The sequence below is a fragment of the Equus quagga genome, chromosome 6, assembly GCF_021613505.1.
Source record: "Equus quagga isolate Etosha38 chromosome 6, UCLA_HA_Equagga_1.0, whole genome shotgun sequence".
NCBI classification, from domain to species: domain Eukaryota; kingdom Metazoa; phylum Chordata; class Mammalia; order Perissodactyla; family Equidae; genus Equus; species Equus quagga.
This window is the reverse complement of record NC_060272.1, coordinates 115,337,115-115,354,836: the sequence shown is the minus strand read 5'-3', so window position 1 is coordinate 115,354,836 and position 17,722 is coordinate 115,337,115. Positions and strand designations below refer to the sequence as shown.

The window sequence follows — 17,722 nt, the reverse complement described above, 5'->3', positions numbered from 1 at the left end:
ATGCTCAAACCCTTTGACCCAGTAATAATTCACCTTCTGGGAATTCACCATAGGGAAATACTCCTACAACTGCTCAAAGATGTAAGTGTAAAATGATGTTTGCAAGTATATTTGTTACAGGGAAAACTGGAAAGAACCCAAAATGTGCGTTAACAGGCAATTGGTTAAGGAGAGTATGGTTCAGCCACACAGTACAATACCATGGAGCCACTAAAAAGAAGATTAAAACGAAGATCCCTTTTTACAGACTGGCATGGGAAGATGGCTAAGACATATTGCTAAGTGGAAAATAGCACGCTTCAGAGTCAAGAGTATAATCCCATTTTTGTAAAATAAACAAAATTTTAATACATGCCTCGAAAAACGTTAACTGGTTTTCTCAGCTGTGTGGGATTATGGAGGATTTTCACTTTCTATGCTATATATTATACAATGTTTCAAGTTATTTATGTGTGTGTGTATGTATATATATATGTCTATACGTCTATATATATATATGTCTACATATATATATGCCATTACTTTTGTAATCAGAAAAAATAAATGTTCCTGTGGCTTGGTCCCTTGAGAGTCCTGTTAGGAAAGTGTGGAAGCCTGGTTCAAATCCGTCAACTTTACTGGAAAACAAAACTTAGCTGACATTGGAACAGTGATGCTGCTCAACGAAAAGGAGGACCAGGCATGGAAATTTTTCTGTCCTTTGGAGTCTATAAGCCATTATAATAATAAGCCCACAATGGAGTGTTCTTAAAGAGAGTCTAAGGAGTATAAACGTAAGTTGCAGACAGGTTCTGAACCACTGCTGTAACTGAGAGGACATCTGAAGAGCAGAGACTCACAGGAAGAGGTCTCATCCTTGATGGTGACTTCCTGGGGGTGGGAGATGTGCATAAAAGAACAAAGAGAAGTTTGTGTTTAATTTTTACACTTTTATCAAGCTGAGATTTGGTGCAATTTATCTAGCTCAGGAGCAGATCCTCGTTTTTTTGGGGGGAGGTAGAGTCTATGGCTTATACAATTAAGGGGACTCTTTTAATAAAAAGAATGAAAAATTCCAAATACTAAATTAGGTACAGGATTTTGGAAGGGGCCCCTGAGAAGAAGTCCTTAAACTAAGCTTCATTAGCTTCTCAGCAATCCGCTCGGCTCTGACTCAGAGTTCTTAAACCAAGATAACACGGAGAGTAACGGGCAACACTTCCTTTTCTTTAAGAATTATTGTGCCAAGGAGGAGTTTCCATTTCCCATGTGGCAAAAGCTAGAGGCAGCACCCTGAGCCTGGGAGACTGAGTGATCTATGCTCTTTTGGGGATACTTGAGTTTTTGTGGATGTACAAGTTCTGGAGAAGCTCTCTTTGTTGACAGTGGCAGCCGCCCAGTTCTTGATGCTCATAAAACTATGGCAGGCAGAGTTGGAAAAGATGTATTAGGTCATCAATCTAGATTCGGGTCCAAGGCAGGAGAGTTCACTACTGTAGTCATTCCAAGCCTTTGTCCAGGCAGCTTTGAAATGTCGACGGCCTGACTCTTAGAAGGCCGTCTCTCTCCTCCAGTTCCTGGGCAAATGTTGAGGTGTTTGATGGGGAAAAAAACCATTTTAGACTTGGAGCCACACAACTACTTAATTACATTCATTCACCTAGATTTCTATCAGTGTTTTCCATGATGAAAAGAATTTAGTGTAAAGAAATTCTTGTTGCCATGAGGAAACAAATCACTGATTTTTTTTTTCCTGGTTCCTTGTATTTCAACTTTTGTGGTGAGTTTCTTTTTAGCTTTAGGAAAAAAGAGAACTTGCCCGGGTTTTCTTTAGCCAGCATTATCAAGAATGAATAACAATTAAATGCTGCTCCTGTTAACGGAAAGTAGTTTCCTAAACACTTATTTTGAGTCTGTTTACCTCTGTCTTTGGTGAACTTGATGAGTTCCCAATTTTCAGTTTATGCTTCTATGGTGCTATAAAAATGGAGAATCTGAAAGATGTGTTTATTTTCTCATGTTTTCCTTTAAATCCATATTGATAATGATCCTAGTCTCCCAAAAGATTTTGGTGGCTAGTTTTTGAAGCAAAGAGAGGAGGATTGTTCTAGATTGGAAGGAGAGTGGACTTGAATTATTATTGCTTGATTAGTGTATGCTATATGTCCTTATTGAAATCTTTCATTCCCTATGCCGTGTGTGTGTGTGTGTGTGTGTGTGTGGTTTGCTTGCTGTTGCTTTATGTGTTTGATGGTTTGTTAGGTGTGTGTGGTTTTTGTTTTTTTTTTTGCCTTGAAAACACTCAAAACAATTCTCTTTTTGATAAGTAATGCTACTAGCAAATATAAAGTGCTAAAGAATAGTATTTGGATATTTGCATTTGAAAGTTCATTTCCATTTCAAGTCAAGACAAATGGGCATTAGTTTACTGATGCTAGTGACATCAGTATTAGTAATGGTTCTTTTAGCATCGAGCAACCCTCAGGAAACTTTTTTCTTTTTTTAGGATTCACAAAGATGAACTGCCAGTTAATCAGCTATCAAGAAACTGACCATAAATGCTATCTGAGTTAGACTCAGCTGAGTTTAATTAGATTTAAAAAGTTGACTGGGAATTCATCCAAAATGTGCTAATCAAAAAACAAAAGTATTTTAAAGTAGTGGTAAGAAATAGGATAATAGAGAATAAAATTAATTTTAAATCTCTTGAATTGGAAAAATTGTTAAAGATAGAAATGCTGAAGGTAATAAGATTTTTTTACTTTAAAAATAGTTCAATTCAGGATGTCTGTCACTAGGATTTTCTGCTCCTTTCAGAAATGTGCTTGTCCACACTAAAAAATTACTAACGATAATGGAAAATAAACATTTCTGAAAGGTACAAAATGACCAAAGGTACGATGTCACTGAATATCACTATATTTTACCAACCCAAAACATTCAATTTGCCAAAAGATTTTTTTATGATTTGAGAAAGCACTTAAATCTAATCTCATAAAGAAGTTAAAATATCTTAATTGTGCATTAAACAAATTCTCTTTCGGAAAAATAACGAAATTACATGAATTTAGTACTGTCTAGAAAAATATAGACTACATAATGAGAAGTTAATACTGTCGGTGATCTCAATAACTGTGAGCTATACTAAACTCCTGACTGGCAAATAAATTGTAAGTTCTTAAACGGATGGATATCCGTCCTGAATAGAATCCTTTTGACATGGTTGGACTTAATAAGCGTTTGTGGAACAAATGACCATGATTGAATTCAGACAGATCTCAGATCGTTCACTGTTTGGTGTATATTTTCCTGACTGTTAGTCATGCCTGATTTAAATAGTAACTGATAAAATGATAACAATTGTATGTTATTTACAATCCTGCCTGTGCAAATGAGCACTTTTAAATATTCTCTGAAAATTAACATGTCTATATTGTTTAGGAACTTGATTTAAAAAGAAATTAATTTGTTCATGTAATAAAAAATTCCAGTGGGAGAAGAGATCTAGCCTCTCAAACAATGTTGTCTGGAATGGCTGCCTCTTTTTCTTTCTTGATCCCAACTTTACCACTTTCTCTGCTGTTTTCATTCTTAGGCAAATATGGTGGCAAAGATGGAACCCCTCACAACCCCCAGGAGAAGGAGAGTGTTTGTTTTACAATAGAAACTGACCTCCCCTGTCCTGGCTTGGGTCACATGACCGTCCCTGAGCCAAATAGTAGTGCTGCAGTGGTATGCTGGTATACTAGTTTCCTGCAGCTGCTATAACAAATTATCACAAACTTGGTGGCTTAAAACAAGAGAAATTTATTCTTTCACATTTCTGGAGGCCAGTTATCCAAAATCAAGGTGTCACTGGGGCTGTGCTCCCTCCAGCGGCTCTATGCGAGATTCTGTTCCAACTTTTGGTAACTCCAAGCATTCCTTGGTTTGTGGATGCAGCAATCCAATCTACTCTCTATCTGAAAGGTCACACTGCCGCCTCCTCTTATCTGTGTGTCTCCTCTGTGCGTATCAAATCTCCCCCGCCTCACCTAATAAGGACACATATGATAGTGTTTAGGGCCCACAGGGATGATCCGTGGTGATCTCATCTCAAGATCCTTAACTTAATTACAGCTACAAAGACCCTTTTGCCACATAAGTCATATTCACAAATTCCAGGGGTTGGGATGCAAACACATCTTTGGGCACCATTCAACTCACTACACCTAGTAAATGTTGAACACTCGTCTTGACAGAAAAGGGGAAGCCCTGATATACAGTATTCTAGATACTCTATATCTGTAGTATAAATACTGCCACCATGGCCAACTTCAAGCTACCAATGGAAAGTCACCAAACCTGGAATTGGGAAGGGATGCATAGCAGCACATCATTGTACATTACTTCCACCATACAGATCCCCTAGATGTAAGTAACCTCAAAAGCAAAGATAACAGTAAAATGTACTTAAATAATTAGGAAGTGATGAGTTTTGTGTGCTTATTAACTTTGCTTTAAATGTAATTTATTTAATTATAAATTCATATACTTTAAATTTTAATAGTGACTATGTTTAACAATTGGCTCACAACATTCCTGAAAATTTACCAGTTGGTTTGGATGAGCTGGTCTGAGCCAGCTCCAACACACCACTGGATAGAATTGGCTGATTGATCAGGCCTGAATCACAGAGCCTAAGAGGCAGGGTCAACAATATTCAAACCTCAGGAACTACGTTCCTTAAGAGAAAATCAGGGTGCTATTACCCAAGGAAGGGAAATGGAATATTGGGAAGAGAAAAGCAACAAAGCCACTTCAGTATCCCATATTTTAATGATTTCAGGCTAAGGAAAAAATTTTCAGCAAAGTTCAGAGCAGTTACAAGTACAAGTATTATGGCTATCCATGGATCTGCAAATCACTCTCTCCACCTAAGGGAAAATCAATATTTTTCACATTCTCATTTTACTTAGCTCGTAACATTTGTTTTTAAGCCTAGACACATTTATCCCAAGGTGATCGGCTTCAGCAAGAGAGATAAAAACCAATGGTCTTTTAAAAAGTATCATTTAAAAAAATTAACAGCTTTATTGCGATATAGTTTGCACACCATGCAATTCACCCATTTAAAGTGCAAAATTCAATGGTTTTTGGTACATTCACCGAGTTGTTCAACCTTCACCACAATTCACTTTAGAACATTTTCATCAGCCACCCCCCAAAAAACTTCTGCACCACTATAGTGTCATCTTCCAATGCCCCCACTCTGACCCCCAGACCCCAGCAACCACTAGTTTATTTTCTGTCTCTATAGATTTGCCTATTTTAGAAATTTCAAATAAGTGGAATTATACTATGTGTGTTCCTTTGTGACCGGCTTTTTTCACTTAGCAAAATGTTTTAAGGTTCATCAATCTTGCAGCAGGTATCAATTTTTCATTCCTTTTCTATTGCCAAATAGTATTCCATTGTGTGGATATACCACAGGTTGTTTGTCCATTCGGCAGTTGATAGGTATACGGATTGTTTCCCCTTTTTGGCTATTATGAATAATGCTGCTGTGAACATTCATGGACAAGTTTTTATGTGAACATAGTTTTCATTTCTCTTAAACCAATAGTCTTTCAAGTTAAAATTTTTAGCAAAGTTTCTTATCTTCCACATGCTTAAGGGAAGTGCCATTTAGGAATTAAGTCAGAAATGCCACGTGTAGAATTTCAATCCTCTTAAATGTTGGGTCACTTCCCCAACCCCTTAAGAATCCTGGAAGTGGCTCAGCCCAAAGGAGGAGTTCTGCTCACCAACTCCTGGGCAAAGGAGGAGGGCGCTGTTTGTCAGGAGAAAGTAGGAGCTGGCGGGGGGGCCCACAGACCACTGTGCAGGTGGGACTGAATTCCCTCTGCTACACTGAAGTCCTGGCCTGCCCACAAGAGGCTCACAATAATTACTCCATCACAACGCTCCCTCAGGGACTCCCCATATGCAAAGTATACAGCATAATAACAATAAAGCCTTCCTCTCTGACCTGAAATCAGAGTCATGGGGTTCAGGAAACTTGGCAGGAAAAAGGGGGAAAATTTTAGCTTCCCTGCTAGAGGCCAGTAGAGAGGCTCATTTTCTCCCTTGCATGACCTGGGGGAGTTCTTCAGTGTGTCCTGCAGACCTGCGAGGAAAAAACAAAGCTCTATATTAATTTATATAGCAACTTTCTTCCAAGAAATGCAGTGTCTCAAGCAGTCTTTCACTCATTCCTCTGAGGGAGTCTGCATAAATGTGCATAAGAAATTACTTCTTTTAAAATTTACACTCTCCAGTTAGCCAGTCCTGGGCAGAAATAGAACTAGAAAAGCAGCCCTTCTGACCAAACGTCCCGCTATAATATTTTCAGTGAGCGGCCATAAATCAATGCATATCCTTCCAAACAGGATCTCTTCATAACATCCCTGTGACTCTGCTCACTGATGACTGATGTTCCTTTCACCAGCGGCAGAACTTTCCTTCGAGATTTGAATCGATTGGTATGGCATGCACCGTGAGCTGGCGTCTCTCATTTATTTGCAATTAAGTGCTCAGGTCCACCTTGAAACAGGCAGCCCAGATTTCACTCTCGCTGCTCAGCCCTCCTAACACAGCCCAGCTGAAGACCCCTCAAGAATCCTGGGACTGGCTGGGCCCAAAGGAGTAGGAAGTGGGCTGACAAACTGCAGGCAGAAAATTGGAGTCTGGTCAGTCCCCTCTCCCTGTTGTTACTTGCTGTGTCGCTCTGTTGTTTTTACTCAGGGCTGCACTGCCCCTCAGATCCTGCTGGTCATACTGGAGAACCCTCAGATCCAGTTGCCCAAAGCCCAACTTGGTGGCTCCTGGCTAAGTCTGGGAGAGCTTCCAGCATCGGCCATATGCAGGGTCCAACCCAGCGCTCCACCCCAAACCAAACGCTGTGTTTCTTGTGTTGGGCCTTTCCTCCACATATTCCTATTGTGGGGTTCTCATTGTCCATCCCAGGGAGAAAAAAAGCCTTGGTCAGGGCCACACTGGCTCATGCAGAATCTTGGGGAATCACACACACATCTGTGCCTTTCCTCCCACCCTCGGAAAACTTCTGGGCTCCATAAATTCCTTCTTAGGGATTCTCAGAGAATGGGAAGTCTTAATCTAGTTAGCGACAAAAAATTCATACCAGTGTCCTAGGCTGCATCCAGCCTCAGACAGCCTTTGTTTCAGTCCCCATACTCCTAATCTGCATGTCATTTAAAATTTGTATGAGTTGTCAACAAGGACTGGCCACGTAGTTTGTGGGGCCCAGCACAACATGAAAATGCAGGCCTCTTGTTCAAAATTTAAGAATCTGAAGATGGTAACAGTAGAACATTCAACTAAAAGTGGAGGCCTTTCTTAGTATGGGGTCCTGTGTGACTGCACAGGTCATGTGTCCATGAAGCCAGCCCTGCTACCAACACTTAAAAAGCAAAAAGGTATTATTTGTTTTTTGGGGGTTTTTTTGCTGAGGGAGATTCGCCCTGAGCTAAAATCTGTGCCAATCTTCCTCTATTTTGTATGTGGGCTGCCGCCACTGCATGGCTTGGAACAAGTGGTGCAGGTCTGCTCCCAGGAACCGATCCCAGGCTGCTGGAGCAGACCATGCTGAACTTAACCGCTAGGCCACGGGGCCAGCCCCCCAAACAAAAGATTCTTAAACTCTCTTAAAACCTAAAATGCTTGGTGATTCTAGGTCTGCATCCCCAACTGGAGCACAAAATTGGCAGTGCTGAGTTGAGACTTGTCAGTTTGCTAGGGTTTTCATAACAAAGTCCCACAGATTGAGTGGCTTAAAGGACAGAAAACATATCTTCTCACAATTCTCGAGGCTAGAAATCTGAGATCAAGGTGTCAGCAGGACTGCTTTTTTCTAAGGCCTCACTCCCTGGCTTGCCTTCTCAGTGATGGGCGCCTTCTCATTGTATCTTCACATCTGGTCTTCCCTCTGTACCTGTCTGGGTCCCAATCTCCTCTTCTTATAAGGATTTCCCAAGTCACTTTGGATTAGAGCTCACCCTCATGACCTCCTTTTAACTCAATCACCTCTTTAAAGGCCCTATCTTCAAATATAATCACCTTCTGAGGTACTGGGGTTTAAGGCTTCTACATATGAATTTTGGAGGAACGCAATTCAGCCCATAACACAGCTGTTCCCTTTAGAAGGGGCACAGCGCTCCAAGTCACTATACCAGCCACGTCCCCAACAGTTGCCACTGGTCATCTTGTTCGTGCTGCTCTCCTTCCTCCGAGCTGACCTCTGTCACATAGATGGACCTGCTCCTCTGTGTAGCATATGGAATAGTGATGGCGTCTATTATGTGACAGTGACTGCACCCTCCACTTCTGCAAAACTGACGTTGCTACTAAGCGATCCTTCGCAGGACTATAATCATTTTCATCAAAACGAAACCCAAATGTACCCATTACATAGAGATGAAATGCAAGTCAGCTCAGACAGAAGAAATTGCCATGAGGTCTAACTGCTCCTGTCAGAGCCTAGACTTGTAGGTTTTAGGAAAGGGAACTCTCAGTGGCCAGATAATTCTCCCTGGGCCTGATCCTACTTAAAATCAGCTGACCATTCAAGGGACGGCCCTAAATTTCAATGGGAACACAACCATCCAGCTCCTTAGAGACAGCATGCTCCCAAACTGGTCTTTTTACCTATTCGTAGAATTGTTAGCTTATAGCTGAAAACTCAGCTAATTCTGGGGAAGGTTTTGGTCTTGTGCCTGGAACTATTGAAACATATATTCACACCTACCACATGTAACACTTAGTAGCATAATTTCCAGCACAACACTTTAGTACTTTATTTTTAAAAGAAACAGAGCAGAGACTGAAGACCTGCTCACACTGCTGCTTTTTGCAGGAGGCTCCACAAAGGGTGGAGGGGATGGCTTCTGCACCGAAATGAGGTATATTTTGCATTTTTGAATGGCAAGGTGACACAAAAATCTTTGCTCACAATCAGGGAATTTGTGATGCAGAAACATGTAACATTTGCACCTGCATGTAAATAGAAAAAAAATCATGTCAAATCTACAAGGCTCTGGGAAAAAAGTGTAACGATAATCTAATAAATCCCAATATTAGAGCGTGGAAAAGACCTTAAAAACATCTGACTCTAACCTCTTTGGTTTTAAGACATGGAAAGAGAGGTTCTAAAATTTTTAGTGACTGCTGCAGACCAGCACTGCACCTAAAATGCAGGTCTTTTTTTCCAGGCCAGCGTACTTGCCACCACACCAGGCTGCTTCTAAACAGGCATTGTCCTGTTGGCCTAAATTGCATGCAAGAAAAACAAAACCCCGCTCTCTCTACACCAGAGTCTCTATTTAGACTCCAGAATTGAGAAAGCAAAGGCTATTTCAACTTCAACTCCCTTAGCAAACAGAAGAAAAGGCATCTGACCCGTGGACTTTTCCAGCTGGTCCTGGGTCTCGCCGCCTGCGGGTCTCCGCAGCAGCTAGCTGGCGCCGACAGCCAGTCTGCCACCAGGGGGCGCAGCAGCCTTTGTCCTGACACAGGCATTGAAGGCAGGCTCTGAAACCTGGCTGGGCCTCCAAGAAAATCTGCTTTTCCCTTCTTTGACGGTTTCTCTCTGGAACCAGCCCACTCCCCAGCCCCCTTCATTCATCTTAAAACCATTTTCTTCTTCCTCCCTGACGTTCAGATTCTCCCTCCGCACCATCTCAGATTTGTGAGCGTTCCAGGGTGTTGCGCCTGGTTCTAAGAGGGTCTTTACAGAGACACCGGCCCCTCCGAAGCTGCTCCTCCTCTGAAAGCCTAGGAGACGGTGGCCACGGCAAATCATTTGCTCTCACTTGGAGGCCCCCCACTTCGGGATGTTTCTAAAGATTCTTCCAGGAAGGAGCCTCAAGGACAGGACTAGCTTTTTTTAGAATAATTATCACATCCATCCTCTAATACCCCTCCTTTTCACTCAAATAAACAAATGAAATGGCTGGTTCTCGGAAGCTTATGCTGCCTGGCGTTCACCCTCATCCTCTCTATGTGCCCCCTCTATGTGCCTTTGATGGTGGCCAGCTACCCAAAGGGACAGGTGTAAGCCTCCTTTCACCCACACCTCTTACCAACCCCCCTCCCACCCCAAGCAAGGGTAACTGCCTCCTTCTGCCCTCTCCAGCTTGGCTCTGTGTGTTCTCTAGCAGAAAGCAATCCACTTCATATTCCCAATGTCTCTGATTCCAAAGACTCAGTGTGCCTGTCTTTCACAGATAAATGAACATCCCCTTCCACTTTAAGACACATTTCTAGCCCTGCCCCATAGACACAACACACACACAATGCAAACCCTCAAATCCCCACACAACCTTTTGCGAAAAACCCTAAAAATCCACTCTTCCAAACTGAAGGACCACGAGGTCCTAAACAGGCCTTTGAAAAGCAGCTGTTCTCTTTGCACAGAGAGATTTCGGGTTGACACAGCTCTTTTCCTGTCTCTCATTTGAGCCTCCCAACAGCCCTGAGAGACAGGCAGGGAAATCTAAAGCTTAAGAGGCTCGCCCCAATCCCAGAGCTAGTACAGGGGGAAGGCAGCACTGGGGGGACAGAACTCAGGTGAGAGGGTCCCGAAGAGAGCTGCTGATCATTTGCCCGGAGGCCTGGAAGGAGTGCAGCCATCACATGATCATGAGGTTATCTGCACCAAGAGAGCCTACGGTCTATGCTCCTGAAAACCTGTAGCATTAGTGGGAGCCTGGAAGGGGCCGGAGGAGAGGGGAGGAAGAGCTGATGTTAACTCTGACCTCACCCTTCTTTTTATCTGGCCTCACTCACTCCTTTTTTCTCCCCATTCACCTTACTTAGTAAAGTAATGAAGGCACTGAGCCTGGAGACAGGTAGCCAGGGTTATCTTGATGGTGAGCCTCTCTCCTCATTCATAAAGTAATGATAACATCTATCAGATAGGGACAGAGCCACTAAAAGTACAGAAAATAACGTAATTCTGGGAGAGGGGGCAGAGTAGGAGACTTTTACTTTCATTTTATGCCCTTTGGTATTATTTGAAGTATTTTGATTTAGGCATATATTACTTTTATACTTTCATTTTAAAATTTTTATTGGGGCTAATGATGGCCTTGCATGTTGCTGCGATGATGACTTATGTAAAGTGTCTGGCACAGCCCGGGGTCTGGCACGCGGCTGATGCTTCCTGAACAGTAGTGTATTATTAGCTACCACACCACCCTCAAACCTGAGCGGACGGACTTCAAATCAAGAAACCTGGGCTCAGGTGCAGACTCTGCCCTCAGCTCGCTGTATGCCCTTGACTAAGTCAAGGCCCTTGTGTGGGCCTCAGTTTCCTCATCTGTACCATTACAAGACAGGGTCTGACTGATTTGGAAAATGGAGGGAATGGCAGAGCAAAGCTCAACACCCAAAGTCACAGAGGCGCCCTCTAAAATTCAGCCCCAGTCTTTGCAGAGGTGAGGCAGCCTCTCAGGCTTGAGTTTATCAGGCAGAAACCCTTTCCTAGGAGAAGTCATCATCCAGGGTAGGCGGAAAGGGCCGGAGACAGCTGGACAAGTTCTGAAGATAATACAGAAATTAAATTGGATAACAAAAATGTGTGAACACTGTATAAGGCTATCAGCTTAAGGTGGGAGGTGGGAAAGAAGGTTTACCAGTTCCTTGGGCACAGTTGGCACCATGATCATTTCCGGACGGGACAGATCCCCTTGGTTGGCAGAGGGGATATAATTCAAGACCCAGCCAAGGCCAGCCCCAGCCCAGGCCCCTCAGCTGAGAGTTCTCTGTGGCGCACAGGGGTAGCCTTGGTGAGACCAGACCCTCTGGCATTGCCAGAAGCCAAGCTACATTTTGGATAAAGTCAAAAGGACCCTGCTGCCCAGGAGAAGGGGACTAAATCACCTTTGAACTTTCCTCCTGCATTAACTTTATCTGAACAACAACAACAAAGTGGAGAGACTGAGCCCTGGAAGGTGCGGATCCTCAGGCACTAAAACTTTAGCAGTTCAATTAGGGAGACCTCACCTCCTGAAAATCAAATAGAGATTTGTTCCTGGAACACACAGCTGATTCATTTCCCGCCCTTCTCAGAATCGGAGGTTTTCCCTATCTCTCCTTTGCCAGCGCCTGGCCTCTGGGGGACAGGAGGCAGGTAGTCTGGTGGGGAGGAACCTTGAGACTTTCTTTTCGCCCCACGGTCTTCTTCCTATTTAAAGCAGCACCGCCTGTCGTAGCAGCGTCAGTGCCAATATTTGCAGGCAGGGAGATTTTCTGACATTGTAAGGGGGAGCGTTCAGAGCAGATGGGAAGCCCTTTCCCAAGGCCATCCGGCAGGGCAGAAATCGGTTTTACCCACACCCCAGGAGGAATCCCCAGCCCCCACTTTCTTGGTCACCACTAAGGCATGTGCGTTTATATTTAAAAAAAGAAGAAGAAGAGGAAAGAGATTTTTTTTTTTTGTATATCTGAACTATCTAGCCACGCCTGTTACAATGACATCTGCCCCCAGAGCCCACATTGTCCCTGCTGAAAGGGAAGGTCGTGGTGTTCTCCACTCTTGAGGGATCTGGGATAACGGTATCAAAGCACCACACCTGGAAGACCCCTCCCTTTTTTTTTGAGGCCTGGAGATTTAAGTGAGAGGGAAGAAAATGGGGGAGGTGGCTTGCTGAGAGACTTGGCAGGTAGCAACAATTCCTCCTGATTTCCAGAGGCAAGACCAAATACAAATAGCTCCAACCATTATACTTTTGACAAACCTATATTCCGCGAACTTCTGTATTTTTAGAGATATGCCCTCCTTGGTGCGTTACAAGTCACTTTCAAAGGCAGCTCTGAATGTATGACCACTTGTTAAAACGCCTCTGTGCTTGCTCTTCCGCGTGGTTCTTTTCTGCGCGCGTTTGTATCTCTAATAAGCAGCATTGTTTATTATCCGGGGGTCCCTGCCCCTGGGATTGAAGTGAAATAAAACAGGAGTGCTGAGGCTGAGTCCTGGAAAATACGCCGGGTTTCCCAGGCCCCCGAGGGTCCGCGGGGCAGCTGAGCGGCCACGCGGGGAGAGCCCACTGGTGCGTGTGCGCCTGGCCAAGGGCAAGTTTGCAAGAGTTGTTCCAGACGCTGAGAGTCCTGGGCAATACCAAACCGAGATGAGTGAGCACAGGAAAGAGGCACACGGGGAAGGCTAAATGCCACTAAGGACTGGGAATAGGTCTGTGACTTAAGGGCCGAACAGGCTAACACTGCCAGGATCATAAAAAGGGACTGCGGCGCGGGAAGCATTCTGAGCTTGTAGCTTGAAGTCTCCACTCTCATCGCGGTGCAATAAATTCTCATTAATAAATTTTCGTTCTTCAGCATATCCCTGCCGTCTTCACTGTCAAAACGAGCATCCTAGACAAGACAAGGTTTACCCCCCTCTTTGCCTGCAATTGCCTAATATTTGTCCCCATTTCGTTTTCAGCCGAGTGCTTTGTGACCGTGGGGGATGTGAGCGCGCGTGCCTTGCGAAATGAAGCGCCGCTGTACCCCTAGCTACAGAGAAACTCTTTCAGTCCCCTCGGACCCCAAACAGGCCCCTCCGTAGGGCTTCTCCCAAATTCCAGTGCTCCCGAAACGGAGTGGGGGTTCGCTACCAAAAAGCAGAAACCCGCATCAGAGACACAACGCGGAGTGCCTTCCGCGGCTGGGGAAAAATTCTCCGGTTTACCCCGGGCTCTGCGTCCACATCTCCCCAATTTAACGTCGGCGCGGACTCTGCCGGAGAGTCTTCCCGAAAGAATGTTTTTAAACGCGCGCGCGCCAGACCCAGGCTGCGCATTTCCCAAATGAGTCTTCCAGCCCAGGGCCCGGCCCAAACTGTACTTCCCACAGGTTCGTGGGAGACAAGCCCCCTGTCCCCCAGCCTCCGAAAATTCCCCCCAACAGGCTACAAAGACTGCTCAAATTGTCCTTGCTAGCTCCTCTCCCTCATCTTGTTAGGTTGTTTAAAAATACAGAGATTCTGTTTGCTCGCAAGAGCAATGTGATTTCTCTAAGCAACTCGTGCAAGAGCTTTCAGCAGCCTCTGGGTTGCCGCGCGTCCAAGCGTCGGCGGAGTTTTCCGAATTTGAAGAAGTAGCAAAGTGAATTTCAGCGCAGGGGAAAGTGCTGGGTGCTGGAGTGCAAGGTGAGGGGAAGCGCCGAGGGAGCCGCTAGGAGGTTTTTTTGTTTTTTAAAGTTGGACTTGCAACGAAGCGGCAGCAAAAAAAACCAAAAAACAAAAAACAAAAAAACAAAAAACGGCACCGCTTCGTGGTTTCCCAATTTAGAATTTAGAGAATCGTGCGGAGTTTGGGCCCATCCCCGCAGCCAGGGGCCCGGCACGGCGTTCTGGGGGCTATTTCCAGTTCCCGAAGAGCCGGCAGAAGCGCGGGCGCAGCTCGCTGGGCACTGCCAGGCGCAGCTGACTTTGTCCGCGGCTCCCGGCTCTTCTGTCCTCTCCCTTCTCGTGCCAACCCCAGAACCATCCCATCGCTGCCAGGACTGCGCAGGGGAAGAAGGGCCGAATGTCTAGGCTGTGGAATCTCCCAACAGGTAGTTTCGCCGGGGAGCTGGCCCAGCTTGAATATCAAAGGCTGGGGCGCCCGGGCCGCGCTAAGCGAGAGCCGGGACGCAGACACCTAGGATGCCGTGGAAGGAAAGTCGCGTTCCGGCAGTCAATTTAAATAACCTTGTTTTCTCTTCACTTTCCAACTTCTCCCGAAATAGCTTGAGCTGCGCAGTTTGGAATGGCGCTCAATGAGCCTAAATAAGCCGCTTCAGGCTGTAAGCTCTCATCCAATTTGGGTTCTTCCACCCCCACCCCCCAGCAGTTACTACAGAGCCCCGCTCGGCTTTAGCACGATAGGTATTTATTTGAGAATTGGGAGATTCCCCTTCGAAATGCCCTAGGCTCCAGAGCAAAAGAGGAAAAGGCTGCGTTGCACTTGGATGATATAATTGAATTATGCCTTTCCCTGGTGCGCAGTGAGGAAAAGCAGAATGCCAGGCCGTGCGTGGAACCGGCGGCGGCGGCCTCGCGCTCCAGCAGGCGCACCACGCTCCCTTCCCAGGGCGCGGGGAGAAGTTAGATTGGGCCGCTTCTTCCTGCCCCCAGCAAAGATGCGCCAGCTGGGACATCGCAGAAGCCTGATTTTGGCTGCGTGACCACCTCTCCTTCGGGGGTGCTCACCCAACCTTCCCCGCCTGAGGCCGCGGGCGCACGTGGTGCGCCGAGACCCGGCGCGCAATGCGAAACGGTGCGCGTCGCCCCAAAGATCTCTGGTGCGCGCGGCCCTCACTGGGCGGGGGAAGGTGGAGGACTGGGCCCCTGGGCCGGCGGATCTATTCCCGCCTTGGCAGACGAGCCTTTCCCACTGCTGCTCTGAGCTGTTGCCGGGTGGGCTTTCCGCACCGACACAAATCGCTAAACTCCCGGCTCTGCCTTGTCTGTCTCCTAAAGAAACGTCCTCAGACTCCCCACAGTCAATGGCCCCTCGAAGACTCTGAGGCCGTGGTTGGACCTGATCCGGGATACTTGGATCTTTAACCGCCTCAGGACTTGGCCTCCCCAGAGCCCCAGGCGCGCTCCCCCAAGCCCACCCTTGCACGGCTTGCCTGCCCTGCGCCTCCACCACTAACCGCGCTGCCTAAACTTTCCAAAGTTTGCTCGCGCTTTGCCACTTCCAGTTCGCCTCGGCTGGCGCTGGCAGGAGGCGAACAAGAACCTCCTTCTGCCTCCAACTATCCTTCTTCTCTCCTCTCCCTCCCACCCTCGCCCACCCCTGTGAGTCCAAACCTTGCAGGTGGGAGCGCACCGCGGTGGAGCCCCCGAAGGCACCGACTCTGCAGGGGACGAGTTCCTTTCGCATCCCCCACTCTCTACGCCTCGGCCGTTCCCGCCCCCTCCTCCCCCACCTCGCTTTCGGCGGGGACCTGCGGGCTTGTAGTTTAGTTTTGTTCAAATTTACTTTTTTCTTTTTTAGATTTTTTTTTCTTTAAGATTCCACCCTGCTAGAGCCCCGAGCGTCCCCCTGCCTTCCATTTCCCGGTCGCGGGGCTCGGCAGACGCAGCCTTCGCGCCGGGCGGGTTGTCTCCCGAGTAAGGGCCGGGGGGCTCCCAGTGCGCGATTCTCGGCTAGGGTTCGTCTCCCTGGGAGACCCTACGTCCCGGCGTGAGCCAAATTCGTGCCAGAGCGCGGCGCCCAGGCAAGCATCCTGTGCTTCTTGCCCCCCTCCCCAGAACTGTGGATGCGGCCGGTTTGGGGAAGTTTTATACTTGTTTAGGAGGCAGGAGTGGGCACTAGAGAGGAGCCCCGGCTCTAACACCTTCTCGAGGTCTTCGCACACACAGGAAATTGGAAGTAGAAAGGTTCACTCCCTCCGGGCCCCGCAGCTCCATGTGCCCGGCCAGGAGAGCACCACAGAAAGTGCCCCAAGTTGGTCAGTTTGTGGCCTGTTACGTTTTTACTTTGTCTAGGGTGAGCGGGGTTTGAGATTTTTGTGGCCAGCCTCACTACTACCCCGGGGCTTCAACTTTTCAACTTTCAAACCAACCAGTCAACGGGAACGTTCCAGAGAAACTGGATCTCCGGGTGCGCTGCCGGGACGCATGCAGGGAATAGAAACGAAATCTGCTGCGGATGGCGCGGCACGGACTCCTGGGCCTGGGGTTGCAGGGGCGTTTCTGAACCCCACTGGATTGGGCTTGGAATCGGACTTGACCCTGCCAGGGTCGTGGCCAGCACTTCGCCTTGATCCTTCCACGTGCCGGGTGTGTTCCTATCGTCAGTGGGTCGCCGGCGACGCCTGCCCCTGAATGACGTCCGTAGGGCTAACGGGTTCACCCACTGCGCCAGCATCCCCGGAATCAGAATCAAGTTTGGCTTAAGCTCAAGGTTAGGAGGATGTCAGTTACCTCGGGTGACCGTGGACGTGAAACGTCTACCTAGGCAAAGGTGGCTACAACTGCCTGCCCCCAAGAGCAGTGGGAGAGCTGCGCCCTACCACATTCTGTATTTCCCGTGCTGTGGACAAACACGTGCCCCGCGCGCCGGGGTGCCCCTGCTCCGCTCCCTTGGACCGCACCTCGCATAGGCCCTGTTCGACCTGGGCCCACGGAGCCAAAGTCGCACCTCTCCCACCCCCGGGGTGGTCCCGGCACGCCTGGGCCCACGTTGCCACTAAGGCTGTGTCGGAGAGAGCCCAGCAGAGGGTCGCGTGGAAAGGCGGGAGGTTTCTGGCCCATGGCACCCCAGCAGGAACAAAACTGCGCAGCGACGTCGGCGGACCCCTATGGCGGTTTCGACAAAGGCGTGGGGTGGGAGGAGGCGAGAGGGGGAGAAATTAAGGTAGAGGGCAGCGGTGGATACACTCGCGGGTGAAAGCGGCCCTGCTTCTAAACTCCTCACCCCGCCACCTCCAAGCCTGAGCCGTAGACAGAATTGTGTATCTTTTGTTTTAAGTCTCAAACTCCTGGAGAGTCGGGTGGTGGACGAGCACCCACATCCCCCAGAGCCAGCCGGTACTCTCAGCCGCACTTCGGGGGTCAGAAGCGTGCACTCTGCTCTGTGCTTACTTTGAATAGAAAGGATGCATTCACAGAGGAGCCCCACTTCCCTTTGCCATCTCCACCCCTCCGGACCCTGCATTGAGCCCCAGCCCCTGGAACTGTATTGATGTATTTTTAATCTCTGGCACCCTAGCT

At 47.2% G+C, this 17,722-nt stretch overlaps 1 protein-coding gene across 4 annotated transcripts in view; it reads right to left on the bottom strand.

The window, feature by feature from the left end:
• LOC124240971 (collagen alpha-1(I) chain-like) overlaps window positions 1-17,722 on the bottom strand; it is a 165,805-nt gene that overhangs the window by 118,416 nt on the left and 29,667 nt on the right. Inside the window, exons 3-4 of one of the 4 annotated variants that reach the window (XM_046664358.1) lie at window positions 5,990-6,127; window positions 3,822-4,013 (exon numbers count right to left, since the gene is read on the bottom strand). The exons of 2 other annotated variants lie outside the window; for them this stretch is intronic. In XM_046664358.1, coding sequence (XP_046520314.1) covers window positions 6,110-6,127 — 18 coding nt within the window. In that variant the 3' untranslated portion in view covers window positions 3,822-4,013; window positions 5,990-6,109. Of the gene's footprint in view, window positions 1-3,821; window positions 4,014-4,788; window positions 6,128-17,722 lie in introns of those variants that run through there. One more of the 4 variants, XM_046664357.1, reaches the window with a different exon arrangement.